Genomic DNA, 16,587 nt, shown 5'->3' on the forward strand with positions numbered 1-16,587 from the left:
ACGGAGACTGGGAGGGAGAGGTGGAGGTGGGGGCGGCTGGGGGGTGGGGGGGGGGGAAGGGTTGGAACATGTCTCCTGCCGCAGGAAGATGAAGTGGTTACAATTGTAGCGGAGCCCCGGGGTTCCGGAGGGCTCGGATGTGAGCGCGCGCCGGCGGCGGCGGCGGCGGCCGGGGCGGATACATTGTAGCGGCGCTTGGAACGCGGCCCGGGAGCCCCGCGCGCCGCTGCCTGGCGGGGCCCGAGGCGCCCGCGAGCTACGGAGCGAGGGGGCGGCCGAGGGGCTGGGGGGGAAGGGGGGCCGAAAAGGGGGACCGGGCGCCCACGCGCGAGTCGTCGGGAAGCAGCCGCCCGCGGGGCCGCGGGGCGGCGGCGGGGGGCTCGGGGAAGCCCGCCCGGCCAGACCCCGCCGCTTTTGTCCACGCCGCCTCCGGGCCCGAGGAGCCGGGCTGGTGCAGGACCGGGCGGGCGGGCGGTGTTGGGGGGACGCCGCCGCCGCCGCCGCCGTCTCCGCTGCTGTTTCATGCCCCCGACCCTCGCGACCCTGGCTCGGAGCTTCCCGCCCGCCGGATGCGATTTCTTACCGAGAAGGTAAACAGCCTGCGCCGGCTGAAGTGGGGGGGGGGAGACTGGCTGGAGGTGGGGTGGGGGCGCGCCGCACCGCGCTGGGGACTTCCTCGCCCCCCTCCCCGGGGCTTTGTGTAAGCACCCCGGGCCGGAGCCGCCGCAAAGTTGGGCTCAGTTCTCTTTCGAGGGGAGGAAGTTTGGGGGACGCGCGTTTCTTTGGGGAGGTGGGGGGGTATGGGGCAGAACGCTCCCCCTCTCCCTTGGCCAGTCTTGCTGGCTGGCCCCCGTGGCTTCCTGGGGACTAGCTTTGGGGCACTGGTTGGGGGGAGGGGAGGAGGAGGCAGCTGGAGGGGACTCATTGTTCTGCTCGCCAAGTTTAAAGGGCCCGGAGGGAGAGGCTGCTCTTCCCCCCCCCTTTTTTAAAGGTGTGGAGGGAAAGAGTACGGGGTACTCTGAAAGCCCGATCCCCGGCCCCCCTTCCCCCATGCCCTCCTTCGTCCTCAAACGTGCGTACAGTTTGCTGAACTTTAGAAAAGCCTGGAATGGGGGGGAGGACTCGGGCCGGGACGCTCCAACTTGGTCTGTTCTTCAAAGTTTGGTTGGCTTGGCCGGGGCTCACGTTCTTTCTCCCCCCACCCTCCTCCCCTTCCCCCAGAGCCCCTAAGCGGGGCCTGCCCCTGGTGGAGTGAGTGTGCAAGTGGGGCGGGAGCGGGGGGGGGGGCGGATGGGGGGGTAGGCGGAATCCGAGAGCTGGCATTTGCAGGCCCCGGCCCGGAGTTTGGGAACAGGCCGGGGGAGGGGAGGGGAGGGGGGAAGCCCTTTTGTCTGAAGGCAAGAAGGTGCCTCTCCTAACTGGTGTCTCAGGTTGAAGTACACGGGGTTGGGGGGTGAGAAGGGAGGGGGGTGCGGGGGGAGGGGGTACGGGGGAACATCTGCTCCGCGTTAACTCGGGGAAAGGCTTTCTCCGCTGGCATGCGGCGGCAAAAGTGCTGTGAATGATTTCAGAGTGAGGCATAACACGCCCCGGCCGCTCCGTGGGCTTCAAAGGGATCCCCAGCGCCCGGGCTCCCCGTGCCCTGGCCGCCGGCCGGGGGGGGGCGGGGGAGCTGGAGGAGGGAAGACTCTGGCGGCCTGGGCCTGAGCTCATGGATTTCACTTGTTCTTCGCCCCCACCCCAGACCGTCCCCACCGCCGCCCCCTCCCCCGAGCCGCTCCAAGTTCGCTTTGGAGAGGGGGTTGGGGAAGAAAAGTTCCTCCTCATTCATGAAGTTAGGGCTCTTTCGGGACTAAGTGGAGAAGGTCAGTTTCTCTTTCACGTTTCGCTCCTGGGCTCGGGGTTCACTTAAAGAGACATCGCTGGGGATTTTTTCCGGGGAGGGGGGGCCTTGTTGAGGGGGCCATGGCATCCCCCCATTTTCTTTCTCCTGAGCCAAAGAGTCAGGTGGATAGTTCTCCCCACACCACGCCCCCCTTCTCCGCCCCCACCCCCCACACGCAACCCCCTTCTCCCTCCCTTTTTTGTTTTTGAGCGGGTATCCGCCCCCAGGGGACCCTTGGGGAGAGTCGAGGACTGCCAGGCGAGGAAGGGGAGCAATTATTTTCCAAGTTACCTTCAATGAAAAAAAAGCCTTTATTGGCTTTTGTTGTAGTCTGGGGAGAAGCGCGCTCAACTCTGCAGATAGTTATTAAACGCCTCCTGTATGCTAGTGTTGCTCTAGACCCACTTAAAATCCTCGTGTACCCTTTCCCCTCCCCCACCGAAGAGGGGGAGGAGCCGAGTTTTACTCCTTTGGATTTTTTTTTCAACTTTTTTTCGGGTGTGTGCGTGTGCGTGCGCGTGTGTGCGCGCGCTTGTGTGTTGTGCACTTCATTGAAATGCGTCCTGACATCTGGCGCTGGGGGCCGCTCCAAGAAGGGGGAGAAATTGCGATTTCTGCCCCACCCCCTACTTTGGAGCCCAGGCCAGAGGTGTAAAGAGAGTTCCACTGTGCACGTCCCGGAGGGCCCCCCTCCCCACTTCCCCAGCCCCCAGTCTGCCAGAGGGATCCTGGAGTGGGAAGCAGTCTTAGTTGCCCTTCCCCCCCATAATTCCGCTTCCCATTTCCGGAAGGAAAGCCCATACCTACAGTTCATTTTTATAGTTGGATCTCGGCTTCTGAGAGTTTGGGGGATTCATTTAGTAGTGTTTGGGTGTCCCTGCATTGTTCAGTGCCTAGTGGGCTGGCCCTTTAAGAGGGGGAAGGGCCCGGCTGGCCCTTTAAGATCCCCCAAAGGCGATAACTGGCCCTCCACCCTGGCTGTGGAGTGGCCCTTATTTTTCCTTCTTCTCCTTTCCTCATTGGTTGGGCGTCTTCTTCCCCCCCTTCACCCCCAGTAGAGCGGGGAGGCTGGAAGCCCCCAAAACAAACATCCGAGTGTGAACCTGAATGGGGAACTTGTTCAGCACCCGGGGCGCCATGTGCACTGGCCCCCAGCCGGCCTGGGGCCCCTTAGAGATGGGAAGGATCGGCCGGGGCTTTTGGCGTTTACAAAACATTCATCTGTCAACGCCCCCCCCCTCTGGAGTTCAACCTTCTTCATTAAAAGCTCTTTACCCTCTTTTCCCTTCCCTTCCCCCTCTATTGGTCTCCCCCCCCCCCATGGGTCTGTATCTCTCTTCCCTTCTTGGATCTATCTCTACCCCTTCTGGATTTTTGTCTCTAATCTTCACTCCACCCCACCCCCACACATCTTTGGATCTGTGTTTTCTCCCCCTTCCCATCCCCCCACTCTTCTGTGGGTCTGGGTCTCTCTCCCTTTTCTCTATGGGTCTCTTCCTTCTTCTCCACCCTGTCTTTTTTCCCCTGTATCTCTCCCTTCTTTCTCTATGGGTCTCACCCCCCCCTTTTCTCTGGGTCTCTTTCTATCCTCTGTGGATTTCTCTCTTATCTCTGGGTGTGTGTCTCTCCTTCTCTGTGGGTCTATCTCTGGGTATCTCTCCTTCTCTGGATCTGTTTTCACCCCTCCTCTTCTCTCTCTCCCCCTTCTCTGTGGTTCTGTTTCTTTTCCCTCTCTCTGTGGGACTGTGTCTTTCTCTCCCCCTTTGGACCCATACTCCCCCCTCCTCATGTATGGCTTTGATTCACATCTCTGTCTCTGTTCATGTCATTCTTTCTCTTGTACCAATCTGCCTCTTTCTGTCTCCCCTTGGCCCTATCTTCTGTGTGTTTCTCTCACTATATCTCTTCCCCCCTTCTTGCATTTTATGTACCTCTTGTTTCCCCCCATCTCTCTCCCACCCAACACACGTGTATATCTCTTCCATCCCTCCCCTTCCCATCCCCCACAGTGTCTCCAGGCCCTCCGGAGCTGTTGCCGCTGTTGAGTCTGTGGGAGTATGAATCAGCAGCAAAGGATGGCTGCAGTCGGGACAGACAAAGAACTCAGTGACTTGCTAGACTTCAGCATGGTAAGCAGTCTTTAGGGGTTGTTGAAAGGGCCCCTAGGACCTGGTTGTCCTGTTCCCTCCCCCAACTTCTCAGGCCTCTGCTGGGATCTGTGGAAGGGAAGGCCTTGGGGCCTTCACTGCTCACTGCCCCTTTTGATTTGTCAAAAGTAGAAGCAAGCCCCTAATTCTTCCCTGTCTGTACCCTTAGCCCCTATGGGGGGGGGCGGAGGAAGGAATCAGGGCAAGTGGGCATTGCCTCTACCAGTCCCCTAACTTCAGTGGGGCAAGGGGACGTGGAGACCCAGCGAGTGAAAAGTCAACTTCTTAAGGGGGAGAACTTACTTGTCTTCAACTCTGAACAAAACACAACAAACACCCACTCTTATTCTGTCCAGTAAAGACCTTAAGTGTCCTGTCTCCTACAAGCCAAATATAGATGAGTTCTGTTGCTCCCTCTTCTTAGAGGACACTCCTGAGGGCCTCCTGCCTGTCTGTACCCACAGGCCTTCTGCAGATAGTATTCACTTAAGAGTTCCAGAAGAAAAACTGCTTGGTCAAAAAATTCACATTCCCTCCCTTCCCCCCCTCAACCCCCCCCCCCCCAAAAAGACCTTGTCAATTCCTCTGGGACCTGCTAAACTTAGGACATGGGTAGATGAGTGTGGTTTCCAGATGAGGAAGGGTCCTTACTTAGCTAGGGACATGGAGCTAGGAAGGACCTTAGAGAGATCTAGTCTTTCTGTCCTTCGCTCCTTGGGGTAGAACTAGGTTGTCAAATGCAAAAAAAGAAAATACCTAGAATTTACAAAGGAAACCAGTTCTGTTGAGATACAGGTTAACAAATTTAATTCAATTGTATTTATTAAGTTTATGGACTCCAGGTTAAGAACCTTAGTTTGGGAGGATTCAGGGTATAGAGGAAGGGACTTGACCAAGGTCATTCCGACAAACTAGTGACAGAATTGGGGTCAAAATCTGTGTCTCTTCTCCCAACATCCGCAACTCCCAAGATTCTTTTCATTAGGCCACTGCCTTGAAGTATGGAGAATTGGAAACTTAGACAGAGGCTGCCATTTCAGAAAGACAACACCTCAGTAAAGCTATTCTCAATCACTCTTAATTCAGAATCTTCCCTATGTTGTTTATTTTCAATATATCTGTATACATATAACATGTACAGAGTCCTTTGCTTGTTGTCTCCCCTCATACTGGTTGCTCCTTGAGCCAGGGCCTGTCTTTGATCTTTCTTTGTATCCACACATAGTACAATTTCTGGCAATAGTAGTAACTTAATATTTGTTGACTGACTGAACAGAGTCTGAAAGGAGGCAGGCCTGTGATGGAAGAGAAGTAAGGTGGGTGTTATGCTAGTGACCTGTGTGACCTCTGTTAACTCAGTTTCCTATGTATCAGATGGAAATAATAGCATCTGCCTTCAGGGCAGCTAGGTGACACAGTGTGGACCTAGATTCAGGAAGGCTCATCTTTCTGAGTTCAAATCTGACCTCAGACACTTGTTGACTGTATGACCCTGGGCAAATCATTTAACCTTGTTTGCTTCAGTTTCCTCACCTGTAAAATGAATAGGAACAGGAATCAGCAAACTACTCCAGTATCTTTGCCAAAAAAAAAAACCCAAAAAACCCAAAGATCAGACATGACTGAAAACAACTGAATACCACTATCACACCTCCCCCCCAGGGTAGGTAGAAGGCTTAAATGAGATAATAAACATAAAATACCAAACTTTTGTGGGCTTTATAAATGATATAAATTATCATACCTGGGTCTGGGAACTCTCATGAATGATGTTCCCTCCCCACCTTTTCAATCTGAACAGGAGGATGAGGAAAGTAAGATCTGAATTCTGATTTTTTTTTATTAAACTTATTTTCCCATCTACATGCAAAGATAGTTTTCAGCAATCATTTTTTATAAGATTTTGAGTTTCCTATTTTTTTCCTTTTCTCACCCCCTCCCTGACAGAGCAATTTAATATAGGTAATACACATATAACTTTGTTAAACATGTATCTATATTAAGCATGCTGTGAAAGAAGAACCAGAATAAAAAGGAGGGAAAAAACACTTTTTTTTTTTAGGTTTTTGCAAGGCAGTGGGGCTAAGTGGCTTGCCCAAGGCCACACAGCTAGGGAATTAAGTGTCTAAGGTTGGATTTGAACTCAGGTATTCCTGTCACTGCGCCACCTAGCTGCGCCCTAACAAAACACATTTTAAAGATGGACTATAATAAGCTTTGGTGGGCATTCAGATTCCATATGAACTCTGACCCTCTTGCTCCCTGATCTAGTCAGGGCTGCCACTCAAGGTCTGCAAGTGATGCAGGTTGTCAGGGTCTGCTGGTAAAGGAGCAGAAAAGAATCTCCTGTTTTGGTCCTGTTTCTGCCACTCAAGTAGCAGTTACTAAGTATCTATCATATGAAGCCCTAGGGCTGCAAAGCAAGGCAAAAGCTAGTCTGTCCCCAAGTTCAAATCTAAAGGCAATTCCAAGGGGCAGCTCTGTGGCCTGCAGTGGATAGAGCACCAGCCCTGAGTCAGGAGGACCTGAGTTCAAATCCAGTCTCCAGACACTTGGTTATTGCCTAGCTGTGTGACCTCGGGCAAATCACTTAACCCCATTGCCTTAAATAAAAATAAATAAATAAAAGGAGTCCTAGACTAAAGGGAGGGTTGAACTGTGGACAAATAAGCAGTATCGACAGAATATATTGGAGGTAATCAACAGAGAAAGGCAGTAGCATTGAGGGGAATCTATCAAGACTTCTTAGAAAAGGGAAGACTAGAGAAGAGGCTGGGAGGGGGAACTAAGGCAAGGGAAGCTGCTGGAAATGAAGAAATGGGGGATCGTCTGTAAAAACAGCCAGGAGTCCAGTATCACTGAGTGAAAGAGTTGGTGTCTGACAGAGGAGGATGTTAGAAATCTGAAAAGGTGGTAAGAGGCCAGGTCCTGGAGGGCTTCAAAAGGCTAACAACCTGGAGGCAATAGAGAACCTTTGGAATTGATCCAGTGACAGGAATGAATAAAACTTCAAATTTATACCAAAGAGGGCTTTAGAGACTTCAAAACAAATGTATTCCCTGAGATATCTTGATTGATCCTGAGGGCCCTCATTTTATAGATGAGGAAACTGAAGAGAAGGACAGAAGTTACTTGTCTGAGGATATAGAGTAAATCGGCTACAGATCAGGGATAAGCACTCGGCATCCCAGGAATGGACACTGCAGATAACATGTCCAGAGTAGATTACCCAAATGGGAGTTAGGAGGACTTTACTAGCTCTTTGACCCCAGGCAAGTTCTGTGACCTTTCTGACCCTCAGGTTCTTTCTTCATCTGAAACATTATCACCAACAGTCAGCATTGCTATAACACTTGAAGGTTTGCAAAACACTATACGGGTATTCTCCCATTTGAACTTCAAACCAACCCCAGGAGGTAGTTGCAACTATTATTATCATCCCCTTTATACAATTAAGGAAACTGAGGCTGTCACTGGTGAAGTCCCTTGCTCAAGGTCACACAGCTAGTAGGTGTCTCAAGCTGAATTTGAACTCATGTCTTCCTGATTCTGAACTGGTACTCACTTCATTCACTGTCCCACCTAACTGCTTTGTGAGAATGATGGTAACTGGAGAACCTGCCTCCTGGCCAGTCATGAAGGCTTTTTGCAGAGGCTTAATAGTATTATTGGACCATCCAATGAAACTCACCCCTTTTTTTTAGTTGAAGAAACAAAGATCAAGGATGTAAATCAAGGTCTTGAGATTCCTGACTTAGGTCTCTTGCCCTCTATATGTCACTGCCCCTTTTCACACCCAGTTCTGGCATATCTGCACTGTGCCTTATTACTTCTGAGCTTTGAAGGCTCCAATCATCTCTTTGTATTCATATCTTTAGTACAGAACTCTATTCTGTACTGATGCTTATTACTTTTTTTTTTATATCTCCCTTTTATAGAGAAAGAAACTGATAACCTGGGAAGGCTAGAGCATTGAAATGACTGAACTAAGGTCACCCAGCAAGTCAGTGACAGAGCTGGGAATAGGGCTCTTTCCTCATTTCCAGATTAAGTTCAATTTAACCTGAAACAAATTTAAAAATACATATAACAACTCTCCTCTTCTCAGAAAAAGGGCCTATAAGGAGAACCAAGTCCACCTGGCCTCCGGAAAGGCGAGTGGTATTTTTAAGGCAGTTTTTTATTTTTTTTCTGTGCTTCAGTAATTTGGGTTTCTTTTCAGAGTTGTTTTGTCAAACTGAAATGTCCCAGGGCATCAGCCCATAACAGGTATGGGTGATTGAGATCACTGACTTGGAGCCCTACCCGGGATGCCCAGGGCCCCTAAAACACTGACCAGGTCCTACTAGGAGTACTTTTTTTTGCCCAGTCCTTAGTAACAATTGAGCTTGATGAGGCCCACAATTAATAAACTCTGCCTATTGGTTCAGGTCACTAGAATTAAGCTGGTAAGTATATTTTTTGTTCTTGGTTCTATGAGTTACATCAATGTAGCCTCATAGATTGTTAGAACAAAAAGGGACCATAGAACAAAGAAGGTGAGATGGGAGAAGAGCCATAAAAACCATCTAGTACAACCATTTCATTTTGCAGATCAGAAAACAAGCTGAGAGAGGCAAGGTGACTTGTCCTCAACCACAACGAAATCAGAACCTATCTCTTACTAGGGTTATTGTGGCGATGACATGAGAATTTAATCTCTGTAAAGTTCTTTGCAAACCTTAACTTGGGATAAATACTGGACTTGGGAGTAAGGAAGAACCTGACCTTTGACATTAGATGTGATTATAGGCAAATCACTCCTGATCCTCTTTAAAATGGGAATATTATGGTATTTATTCTTACTAAAGACAAAACTGAAGTTTAAAAGGTTGACTCCCCCAGCTTAGAGCTTTTTCTGCTGAACCCAGTTTCCAGGTATACTATAATGTGAAAATTTGGGAGGTAAATATAGAGAGGCAGATTACAGTTTTAGGACAGACAGGCAGAGGTAGAGATGGTACCCAACACCCTCCTTTTCCTCTTCCCCTCCTACCCACTAGAGCAGGGGAAGGCTGGTGGGGAGGGAGGTAGAGAGGTGGTTTTTGATTGTGTGTGTGTGTGTGTTTGTGTGTGGTAGAAATGACACGTCAGCTGGGGGGCCCACAACTCATCCCCGCCACAAGCAGAGAGAGGGAGAGGGGAAGGAAGAGCTCACGTGTCTACCAGGAGGTTGGGGGAGGGATCCCAGAGTGGGGGGCCTGGGTGTCTTCCAGGACCGCCCCTAGGAGATGTGTGGGTGGGCAGAGGGTTATAAAGCAGATCTATAAATAGCAAGGGGGTGGAAGCCCCCAAAGTAGAAATCATACCCAAAAAAAAAAAAAAAGGACCGCCAGTGAGACAAACAGGAGATGGTACTCTGTGAACTCAGGTTCATTCATTTGAATTTATTTCCACACACTGACACCTCTGAGGCCCAAAAGAGCCAGACCTCAGGTCAGGGATGCAATGTCCCATTGTAGAAAAACTCGCCTCAGAGTAAAGAAACTCAATTTTTAGTTCTGGTTTTGCTATTTTGCTTTGATGTGTGATCTCAGGCAAGTGATTGCTCCCTCTATAAGCCTCATTTTCCCCATCTGTGAAATGGAGGCATTGAATTAGGTCTGTTTGGTGGCTGTCCTATCCCAGAGTACTGGAGGAACCCTGATGCACAGTGGTTTTGGTTTTGGTTTTTTAACCTTAGAGAAGAGTTAGCCCTACCCCAAATCATATGGAGTATGGCCTAAGAATTCCTGAACTGGAAGACAGGAATCTTGATCTGGAAAATAACTTGGTCACGTTCTCACAGGGGATGGTGATAGATTTAGATGTTCTACCTTAAGAACATAGAATGTCAGAGCTAAGGTGTTAGAGGGGGAGGGCTTTAGAAAACAGTGTCAGAGTTGGGAGGATCCTTAGAACACAAAGTTTTAGAGCTGATGGGGAGGGAACCATAGAACACTGGTTGTAAGACTGGGAAGCACATCAGAACTGTGAATGTCAAAATGGGGAGGAAACTTTAAATAAAAAGTCAGAACTAGGAGGGCCTTTTAGAGATTTTTCTGGTTTCCATAGACATTCTGTGTTCTTTTATAATGCTAAACTAAAGCCCAGAGAGAGTAATGATTGACCCAAGATCACCTATCCCTCCGTATGGAGATGGGTGAGCAGGGGCCCAGGTCTCTAGACTCTTGTTGCTGGGCCCTTTGTACCATCCTCTGCTGCTTGCCTAGAGAAGAGCCATATCATTTATTTTGATTGGCCAGTTGCTATTTCCTACAATGCCCTGGTCTGTCCCAGCCAAGCTCTAGGGGAGTAGTGGGGAGGGCACCCTCCCAGCCTTCCCAGAAGATTGAGAGGAGCATTAAGCTGTGTGCTTAGAGGATGAGGAGGTGTAAGAGCTCTGAGCAAGGAGATCTCTCCTCACCTTTTGGGGTAGGGTTGCCAGAGAGAGCTCTGGGTGGTCAGATCTTGGGTCATAGGTAACTAGCAGTTTCATGAGATCCTCGGACAGAAGGGACTTTAGAGAACATCAAGACCAGGGTCTTTTCACTTTTTTTTTTTTTTAAGTTTTTTGTAAGGCAAACGGGGTTAAATGGCTTGCCCAAGGCCACACAGCTAGGTAATTATTAAGTGTCTGAGACTGGATTTGAACCCAGGTACTCCTGACTCCAGGGCCCGTGCTTTATCCACTATGCCACCTAGCCTCCCCTTTTCACCTTTTTTTTTTTTTGTGATTTGGACGCCTTTGGCTGTGAATCTGGTAAAACTTATGGATGGATGCCTCAGATTAAGGTTTTTAAAATTCATAGGATTTTTCAGAGAAAGCCAAATATTTTTAAAAAGCAAAAAACCAAAAATTTATAGAGTCTGGATTAAGAGCCCCTCTAGTCCATCTCCTTCCCTACTTCATTTCCCATTTTACAGATTAGGAAACTGATATCCAGGGTTGGGAAAGGACTTGTCCCACATCAAGGCTGAATGGAACTGGAGGTCCCTTGCCTCACCCAATGGACCCTTCTTTATTGTGTGATCCCTGGACAAGTCCCTTGACATTATTGAGTCTCTTTCATTGTCTGTAAAATGAATATTTTGGGATAAGTGTATCTGAGAACCTTTTAAAGCATTAGAGAAGAATGATCTGTTGGGTCTTCTGGGAGGACTTAAAGTCTCCTTTGAAGACTGGATCAGACTTGGAGAAGAGCAGGAAGGTAACCACTCTGGGCAAGGGCATAGGCGGTGGTGAAACAAGCTGATACTTGTGACAAGAAGGAGTAGCCCACTGAGGCTGGAACTCAAGTCCAAAGGCCTGTGGTGCCCTTTAAACACAAGGCTCAGCTTGAATTGCTCCCTAAGGAGAGCTCCCTAAGCTCTCTCAGGCTCAGATTGTCAAACTGCATCTCAGTTGGACTTAGAAAGAGTGATGGGCCTGATACTGTGGAACTCCATTTGTTCTCTTTGAGCTTCAGATTCCCCTTTGTGAAATGAGGATCCTAGAATGCCTTTAGTACATTAATGTACTGATGTACACTTAATTTTTTTTTATTTAAGGCAATAGGGTTAAGTGACTTGCTGAAGGTTACACAGCTAGGCAATTATTAAGTGTCTGAGGCTGGATTTGAACTCAGGTCTGCCTGACTCCAGGTCCTGTGCTCTATCCACTGCACCACCTAGCCGCCCTACTTCCTAACTTCAGGACCAGTGCTCTATCCACTGCACCACCTAGCTGCCCCTGAGAATCACTTTTAAGCAAAAGTTTTTCCACTAAGAAAATCATGGAAAAGTCTTGGTTTAGTGAATGTAGTGCTGGCCTGGGTGCCAAAAAGATTTGGGTTCTGCCCCTGCCTTCCATTCCTACTGGCTATGTATGTGAACTGGACTAAGTCACCTAATCTCTCCATGCTGTAGGCAACTCTCTTGAGATCAAGATTTTTCATGGTAGTGATCTTCCTATTCAGTGACTTTCCAGACTTTTCCCCTTCTTCAGGAAGCAGGACCCCCTCTCTTCTAGAAGGGAGCCGAAGCAACCACTTGCAAGAAGACCGATTCCAGTCCTAGGGGATGCACCGATTTCTCTCTCTATGCTAATTTGCTTAATCTTGGAGGAATTAAAATACCCAAGTAGTTTTGGTTGGTTTTTTGGTTTTCAGGTTCCAGGGAGATAGGGACTAAAGGGAGGATGGGAGACAGGCTAGCCCAGGTCTCATCTCTCCACCAGGTTCTATGGCAGCTTTTCATTTCCCTCCCCACCCTGACTCTACCTCCTTCTGATCAGACCCCTTTGGTGACTGAGAAGGCTCAAAGTCTGGTGCTATTGAAGCTCCTCTCCCTCCCCTCCCCCCATCACATTTGACCCCAACCTCTTTTTCCAGGCACTTCAGAAGACCTGTATTCAGATCTCACCCTAGGATGCCCAGCACTTTCCCTCCTTTCAACTTGAGATCTGTCATCTTTCTCACTTCTTTACAGCAAGAAATCTTCAACTTTTGTCTGCCAACCCAGTCTCCTCAATATCCCTCTGTCCCCCTATATACACATGTCAGGAAAATAGATTGAAACGGTCCTTTCTTTAGCCAGGTTGTTTGGTGCCCAGAGGGACCTTAAAAATATATAGAATGACAGACTCCCCGAACAGGAAGGGGCCTCCAGGATTTCCTTCACTGGTTTCTTTGATTCTCTCGAAGGGTTCCTCCAGTCATGGGGAAGCCTCTTACCTACTTGGAATACAAGCTCTTGAGTGCTTGGTGGTTTTCCCACACACAGAGCCTAGATCTTCCTCTGTGGTTTCAGTTTCTCTTACATTCTGCCCAGGCAGAACAAGTAGAATCCTTCTTCCTCTTAGCAGTCCTTCAAAATACTTAACAGCTTTCATCTTCTGCCTGGACCTTCCCTTCTCTAGGCAAGCAGCCCTGGTTCTTTTAACTGGACTTGTTGTGACATCATTTTCCCACTAGTCTGGTGAGCTCCCTGGATATATTCTACTTGTCTGTTTCCTTTTTCTGTAACTTGTTGCTTCCCAATAAAGAAATTGGGAATTAAGTCTATTGAATGTCACTTTATTTAAAACAAGGTCCTCATTCTAGAGGATAGTTAGATAGTTCAGTGTATAGAGTACTGGACCTAAAGTCAGGAAGACCTGAGTTCGAATTCAGCCTGGGTGATCTCTAGCATATCACTTAACTTAAATGTGCTTTAGTTTCCTCACTTGTACCATGGGGTTCATTATAGCACTTACCGGTTAGGGTTGTTGAGAGTCAAATGAGATGTTGACACAGGGTCGGTCAGGTGCATTAGTAGGATTTTAATAGATTGTTATTGCCTTTATCATTACTATTGTAGATTAAAATGCTCAAAAGGCACACTGCCAAGGGCAGACCCATAGTAGTGGAACACCAAGGACTTCTCAATTGTCATTGACCCATTATTGACTTCTCTTTGGGTTCTACTGTTAAACCAGTTCTGGATCTACCTCGCTGCTATCATTTGGTCCATTTTTGCCCATCTTGTCCATAAGTTGATCCCGAGTCACAAATACTTTGTGATTTTGGTGTAGTAACCCTATCCAGAAAAAAGAATATTAGATTAGCCTGACATGCCCTGTTCTTGATGAAGCCACACTGGTTCTCCAAGGGGCATTAAAACCAATAAGTTTCTCATTTTCTTCCAATGCCTTTGCATGGCTCACAACTCTGAGACATGAGTACAGGAGGAATTGAAGCCCCATAGACTCAGCTATAATCCCCAGCATCTTTCTCTTTGGATACAGCCTGATCCTAGAAAAGAGGTTCAAGGTCCTGGACCCAGCTCTGCCACTGATTTTGCTACAAAGCATCAGACAAGTCTCTTCCTTACTCTGGGTCTCATTTCCCTATTTATAAAATAATATAAAGTAATACTTTTGGATTCCAAGATTCAACATTATAGTTTTCTTTAAAAGTTTAGTCCCAAGTTAAAAAAGATTTTTTTGAATGTCCTCCCCCATATCAAAAGTTAATCCTATCCCTAAATAACAGTCTCACTGAAATTTCTTTTTTTTCCCCCTCCATCTCTATCTCTGTCCTCTGTGTCTTTATCTCTCCCTCTATTCTCTAGATGTTCCCGCTGCCAGTGGCCAATGGAAAATCCAGGCCCACTACGCTGACCAGCACTCCATTTGGAGGCTCAGGTATTGTGATTTTTTTCCTTATTGTTATTAAATATTGAAATAAACTGAAATGTGTCCTATTTTCTCTCCTCCCCCAGCCAGGCCTTTTCCTTGGAGTCATGAATGTCATGTCCTATCTTTCCTACCCCCTGACCTCTGATTGTCTGATGACCCAGAGTTGAAAAGGCCTGGGAGCTATCAACTCCTGGCCTCATTTTTAAAGTTGGGGTAGAGGAAGGAGAGGTCAGTGAAGAAACAAAGTGAAAGCAAGGAAGCTTGTGGCTTCCCAATAAAGAAATTGGACTGTCCTTGGGAAATTAGCACCTTGTTCAGCTGTGGATAAATGTCCCCCACTTAGACCCTGCTAAGTGATCTCCAGATGTCTTTGCAGGGGCTTTTGGAAAGCTGTTCCTTTGAGGTGGAGGGAGTTGACATGGAAGTGGAAGACTGTCCTAAGTACCCATTTCTCTGCCCAAAGATCAGAACTTTAATGGAGAGAGAAGGCACAAGTCAGATCTCAAAGCCCCATTGATTTTTGTTGCCTTCGGTGTTGTAATAGGTTAAGAAAAGAATGGAGGAGGCTGGAATCGTGTGAAAGAACTGATTCCTCCCTGTGTTGTTTGTAGATGGAGAAATGTCTATAATGTGTGGGCTTGGAAGGTGTGGAATCTTGAGATCAAAGAATACCTAATTCTACCAAAAACTGTTAAACTTCAAAAGGAGTTCAGTAGCTGAACCTAGACAGGGATGAATGCAAAATACTACAGGTAGATTCAGAAATCCAAATGAAAAAGCACAAGTTGAACTAGGTAGAATTTTCTTTGGAAAGAAAAAGAAGACATTTGAGGATTCTCAGTGCACCCTAAGCCTAGAATGTATCACCCTTAAGGTATGTCCACTTTAAAATATTTTTATAAAGCTAATTTTAGGATGAATTAGTAGGAATACAGTATACATGAGGAATGTCCTAAGCCCTGGTCAGATTCTAGCTGAACTATCAAGATCAAATCTAGGTCTCACATTAGGAGCTGGGTCAACAAGCTAGAACTCATTAAGTGGGGGAGCTCACCCTAGAGACCTGAAAGTAGAGCCCTCATGCTCCAGCTTATTGTGGGAGGGTTCCTGCATCAGGTAGGGAACTTGAGGGAGAGAACAATATAGTAAGTGAGCTTCCGCTTCCCCATTAGGAAGGCAAGTGATTCCAGCTAGTTGGTTCCATGTCCTAAGACCCCTCCAGGGTCTGAATCCTCTGTTCTAAGGGCTTTTCCAGCTCAGACATTGTCTTTCCTATGGGTCCTATACTCTGGCCTCCTGTGATCTAAGGGTCCTCCCAGATCAGACATTCTGAGTGTAGGTATCTTTCATCCTTTAAATCTTATTCTAAGGACCCTCCCACTTCTGACCTTCTGTGTTCTAAGTTTCCCTTCCAGTTCTGATCTGTGGGTTCTAAGATTCTGGATTTTATCGAACACAGCTATATTCTGCCCCTGCAGGCGGTCTGGAGGGCTGAATGGACTGGATGGATTTGCTGTGCCTGGCCCAGGCTGGGTAGAAGCTGTCAGACTACATTAGGGAACCATTAGATCAGCATGGCCTCAGGGGAAGGTGTTGGATCAGCCATGGACCTTTGGGAGACTTGTGTTTCAGCCCTGACTACTAATAAATCAGTGTCCCCCTTAACAAAGTCCAGCCTGCAACAGGGGCAGTCAAAATTTGAATTAGAAAATCCTTCCTGTTGATCCTTCTACCCTTGTGATTCAATATTAAACTGCTGAGCTTCACTGTCCCCATTTTTTAAAGGGAAATAATAACCCATCAGATCTCTGTATCTATCCAGCTCATCCCCTCTTTTGTCCTCAACCATCTTTTGGCATAAGTGAGATTATTCCTATTTTAGAGAAGAGAGGGAACCTGTAACTTTTCTCTTTTTTTGAATCTTTCATATTCTCTGGAAGCAATACCAGGATACTCCCTGGTTTTGACAAGTTTGAGTTCTGATGTTATCAGTTTACATGTACTCATTTATTAAGAAAAAGGAAGAAGTCCCTACTCTTAAGGAGTTCATATAGCATATCCAGCCTCAATGGGAGATCATCTTAATGGGGAAGGTAGCAGGAAATTGGAACCTAATCTTGACCTGAAAGTTTGGGTTCCAGTCCCAGGTAATCAAGCTGATTCAAGATGACTTTTCCCAAGACTTTGTTATCACCCCCCCCCTTCCTGTTATATTTGCTCTGTTCCTTGAATTTCGCAGGAGAGTGTGATGAAGGGTTATCCTGGAAGGCCTCCCTTTGATTAGAACAAGGCCTTTGGCTAAGTTCATAAAAATGCTTCTCTGTGGGCCTTCTCTCTGCCAGCTCTCAGAGCCCCACAACAACCTCCTGTAGTCTTCA

General features: G+C 47.7%; 1 protein-coding gene across 1 annotated transcript in view; it reads left to right on the forward strand.

Annotated features, from left to right (window-relative positions):
- The first annotated feature begins 375 nt into the window (after positions 1 to 375).
- TCF3 (transcription factor 3) overlaps positions 376 to 16,587 on the forward strand; it is a 77,030-nt gene continuing 60,818 nt past the window's right edge. Inside the window, exons 1-3 of the mRNA XM_074202223.1 lie at positions 376 to 590; positions 3,895 to 4,014; positions 14,143 to 14,215. Of these exons, the coding sequence (XP_074058324.1) occupies positions 3,943 to 4,014; positions 14,143 to 14,215 (145 nt within the window). The 5' untranslated portion in view covers positions 376 to 590; positions 3,895 to 3,942. The remainder of the gene's footprint in view (positions 591 to 3,894; positions 4,015 to 14,142; positions 14,216 to 16,587) is intronic.

The sequence above is a fragment of the Macrotis lagotis genome, chromosome X (genome assembly GCF_037893015.1).
Source record: "Macrotis lagotis isolate mMagLag1 chromosome X, bilby.v1.9.chrom.fasta, whole genome shotgun sequence".
NCBI lineage: Eukaryota > Metazoa > Chordata > Mammalia > Peramelemorphia > Peramelidae > Macrotis > Macrotis lagotis.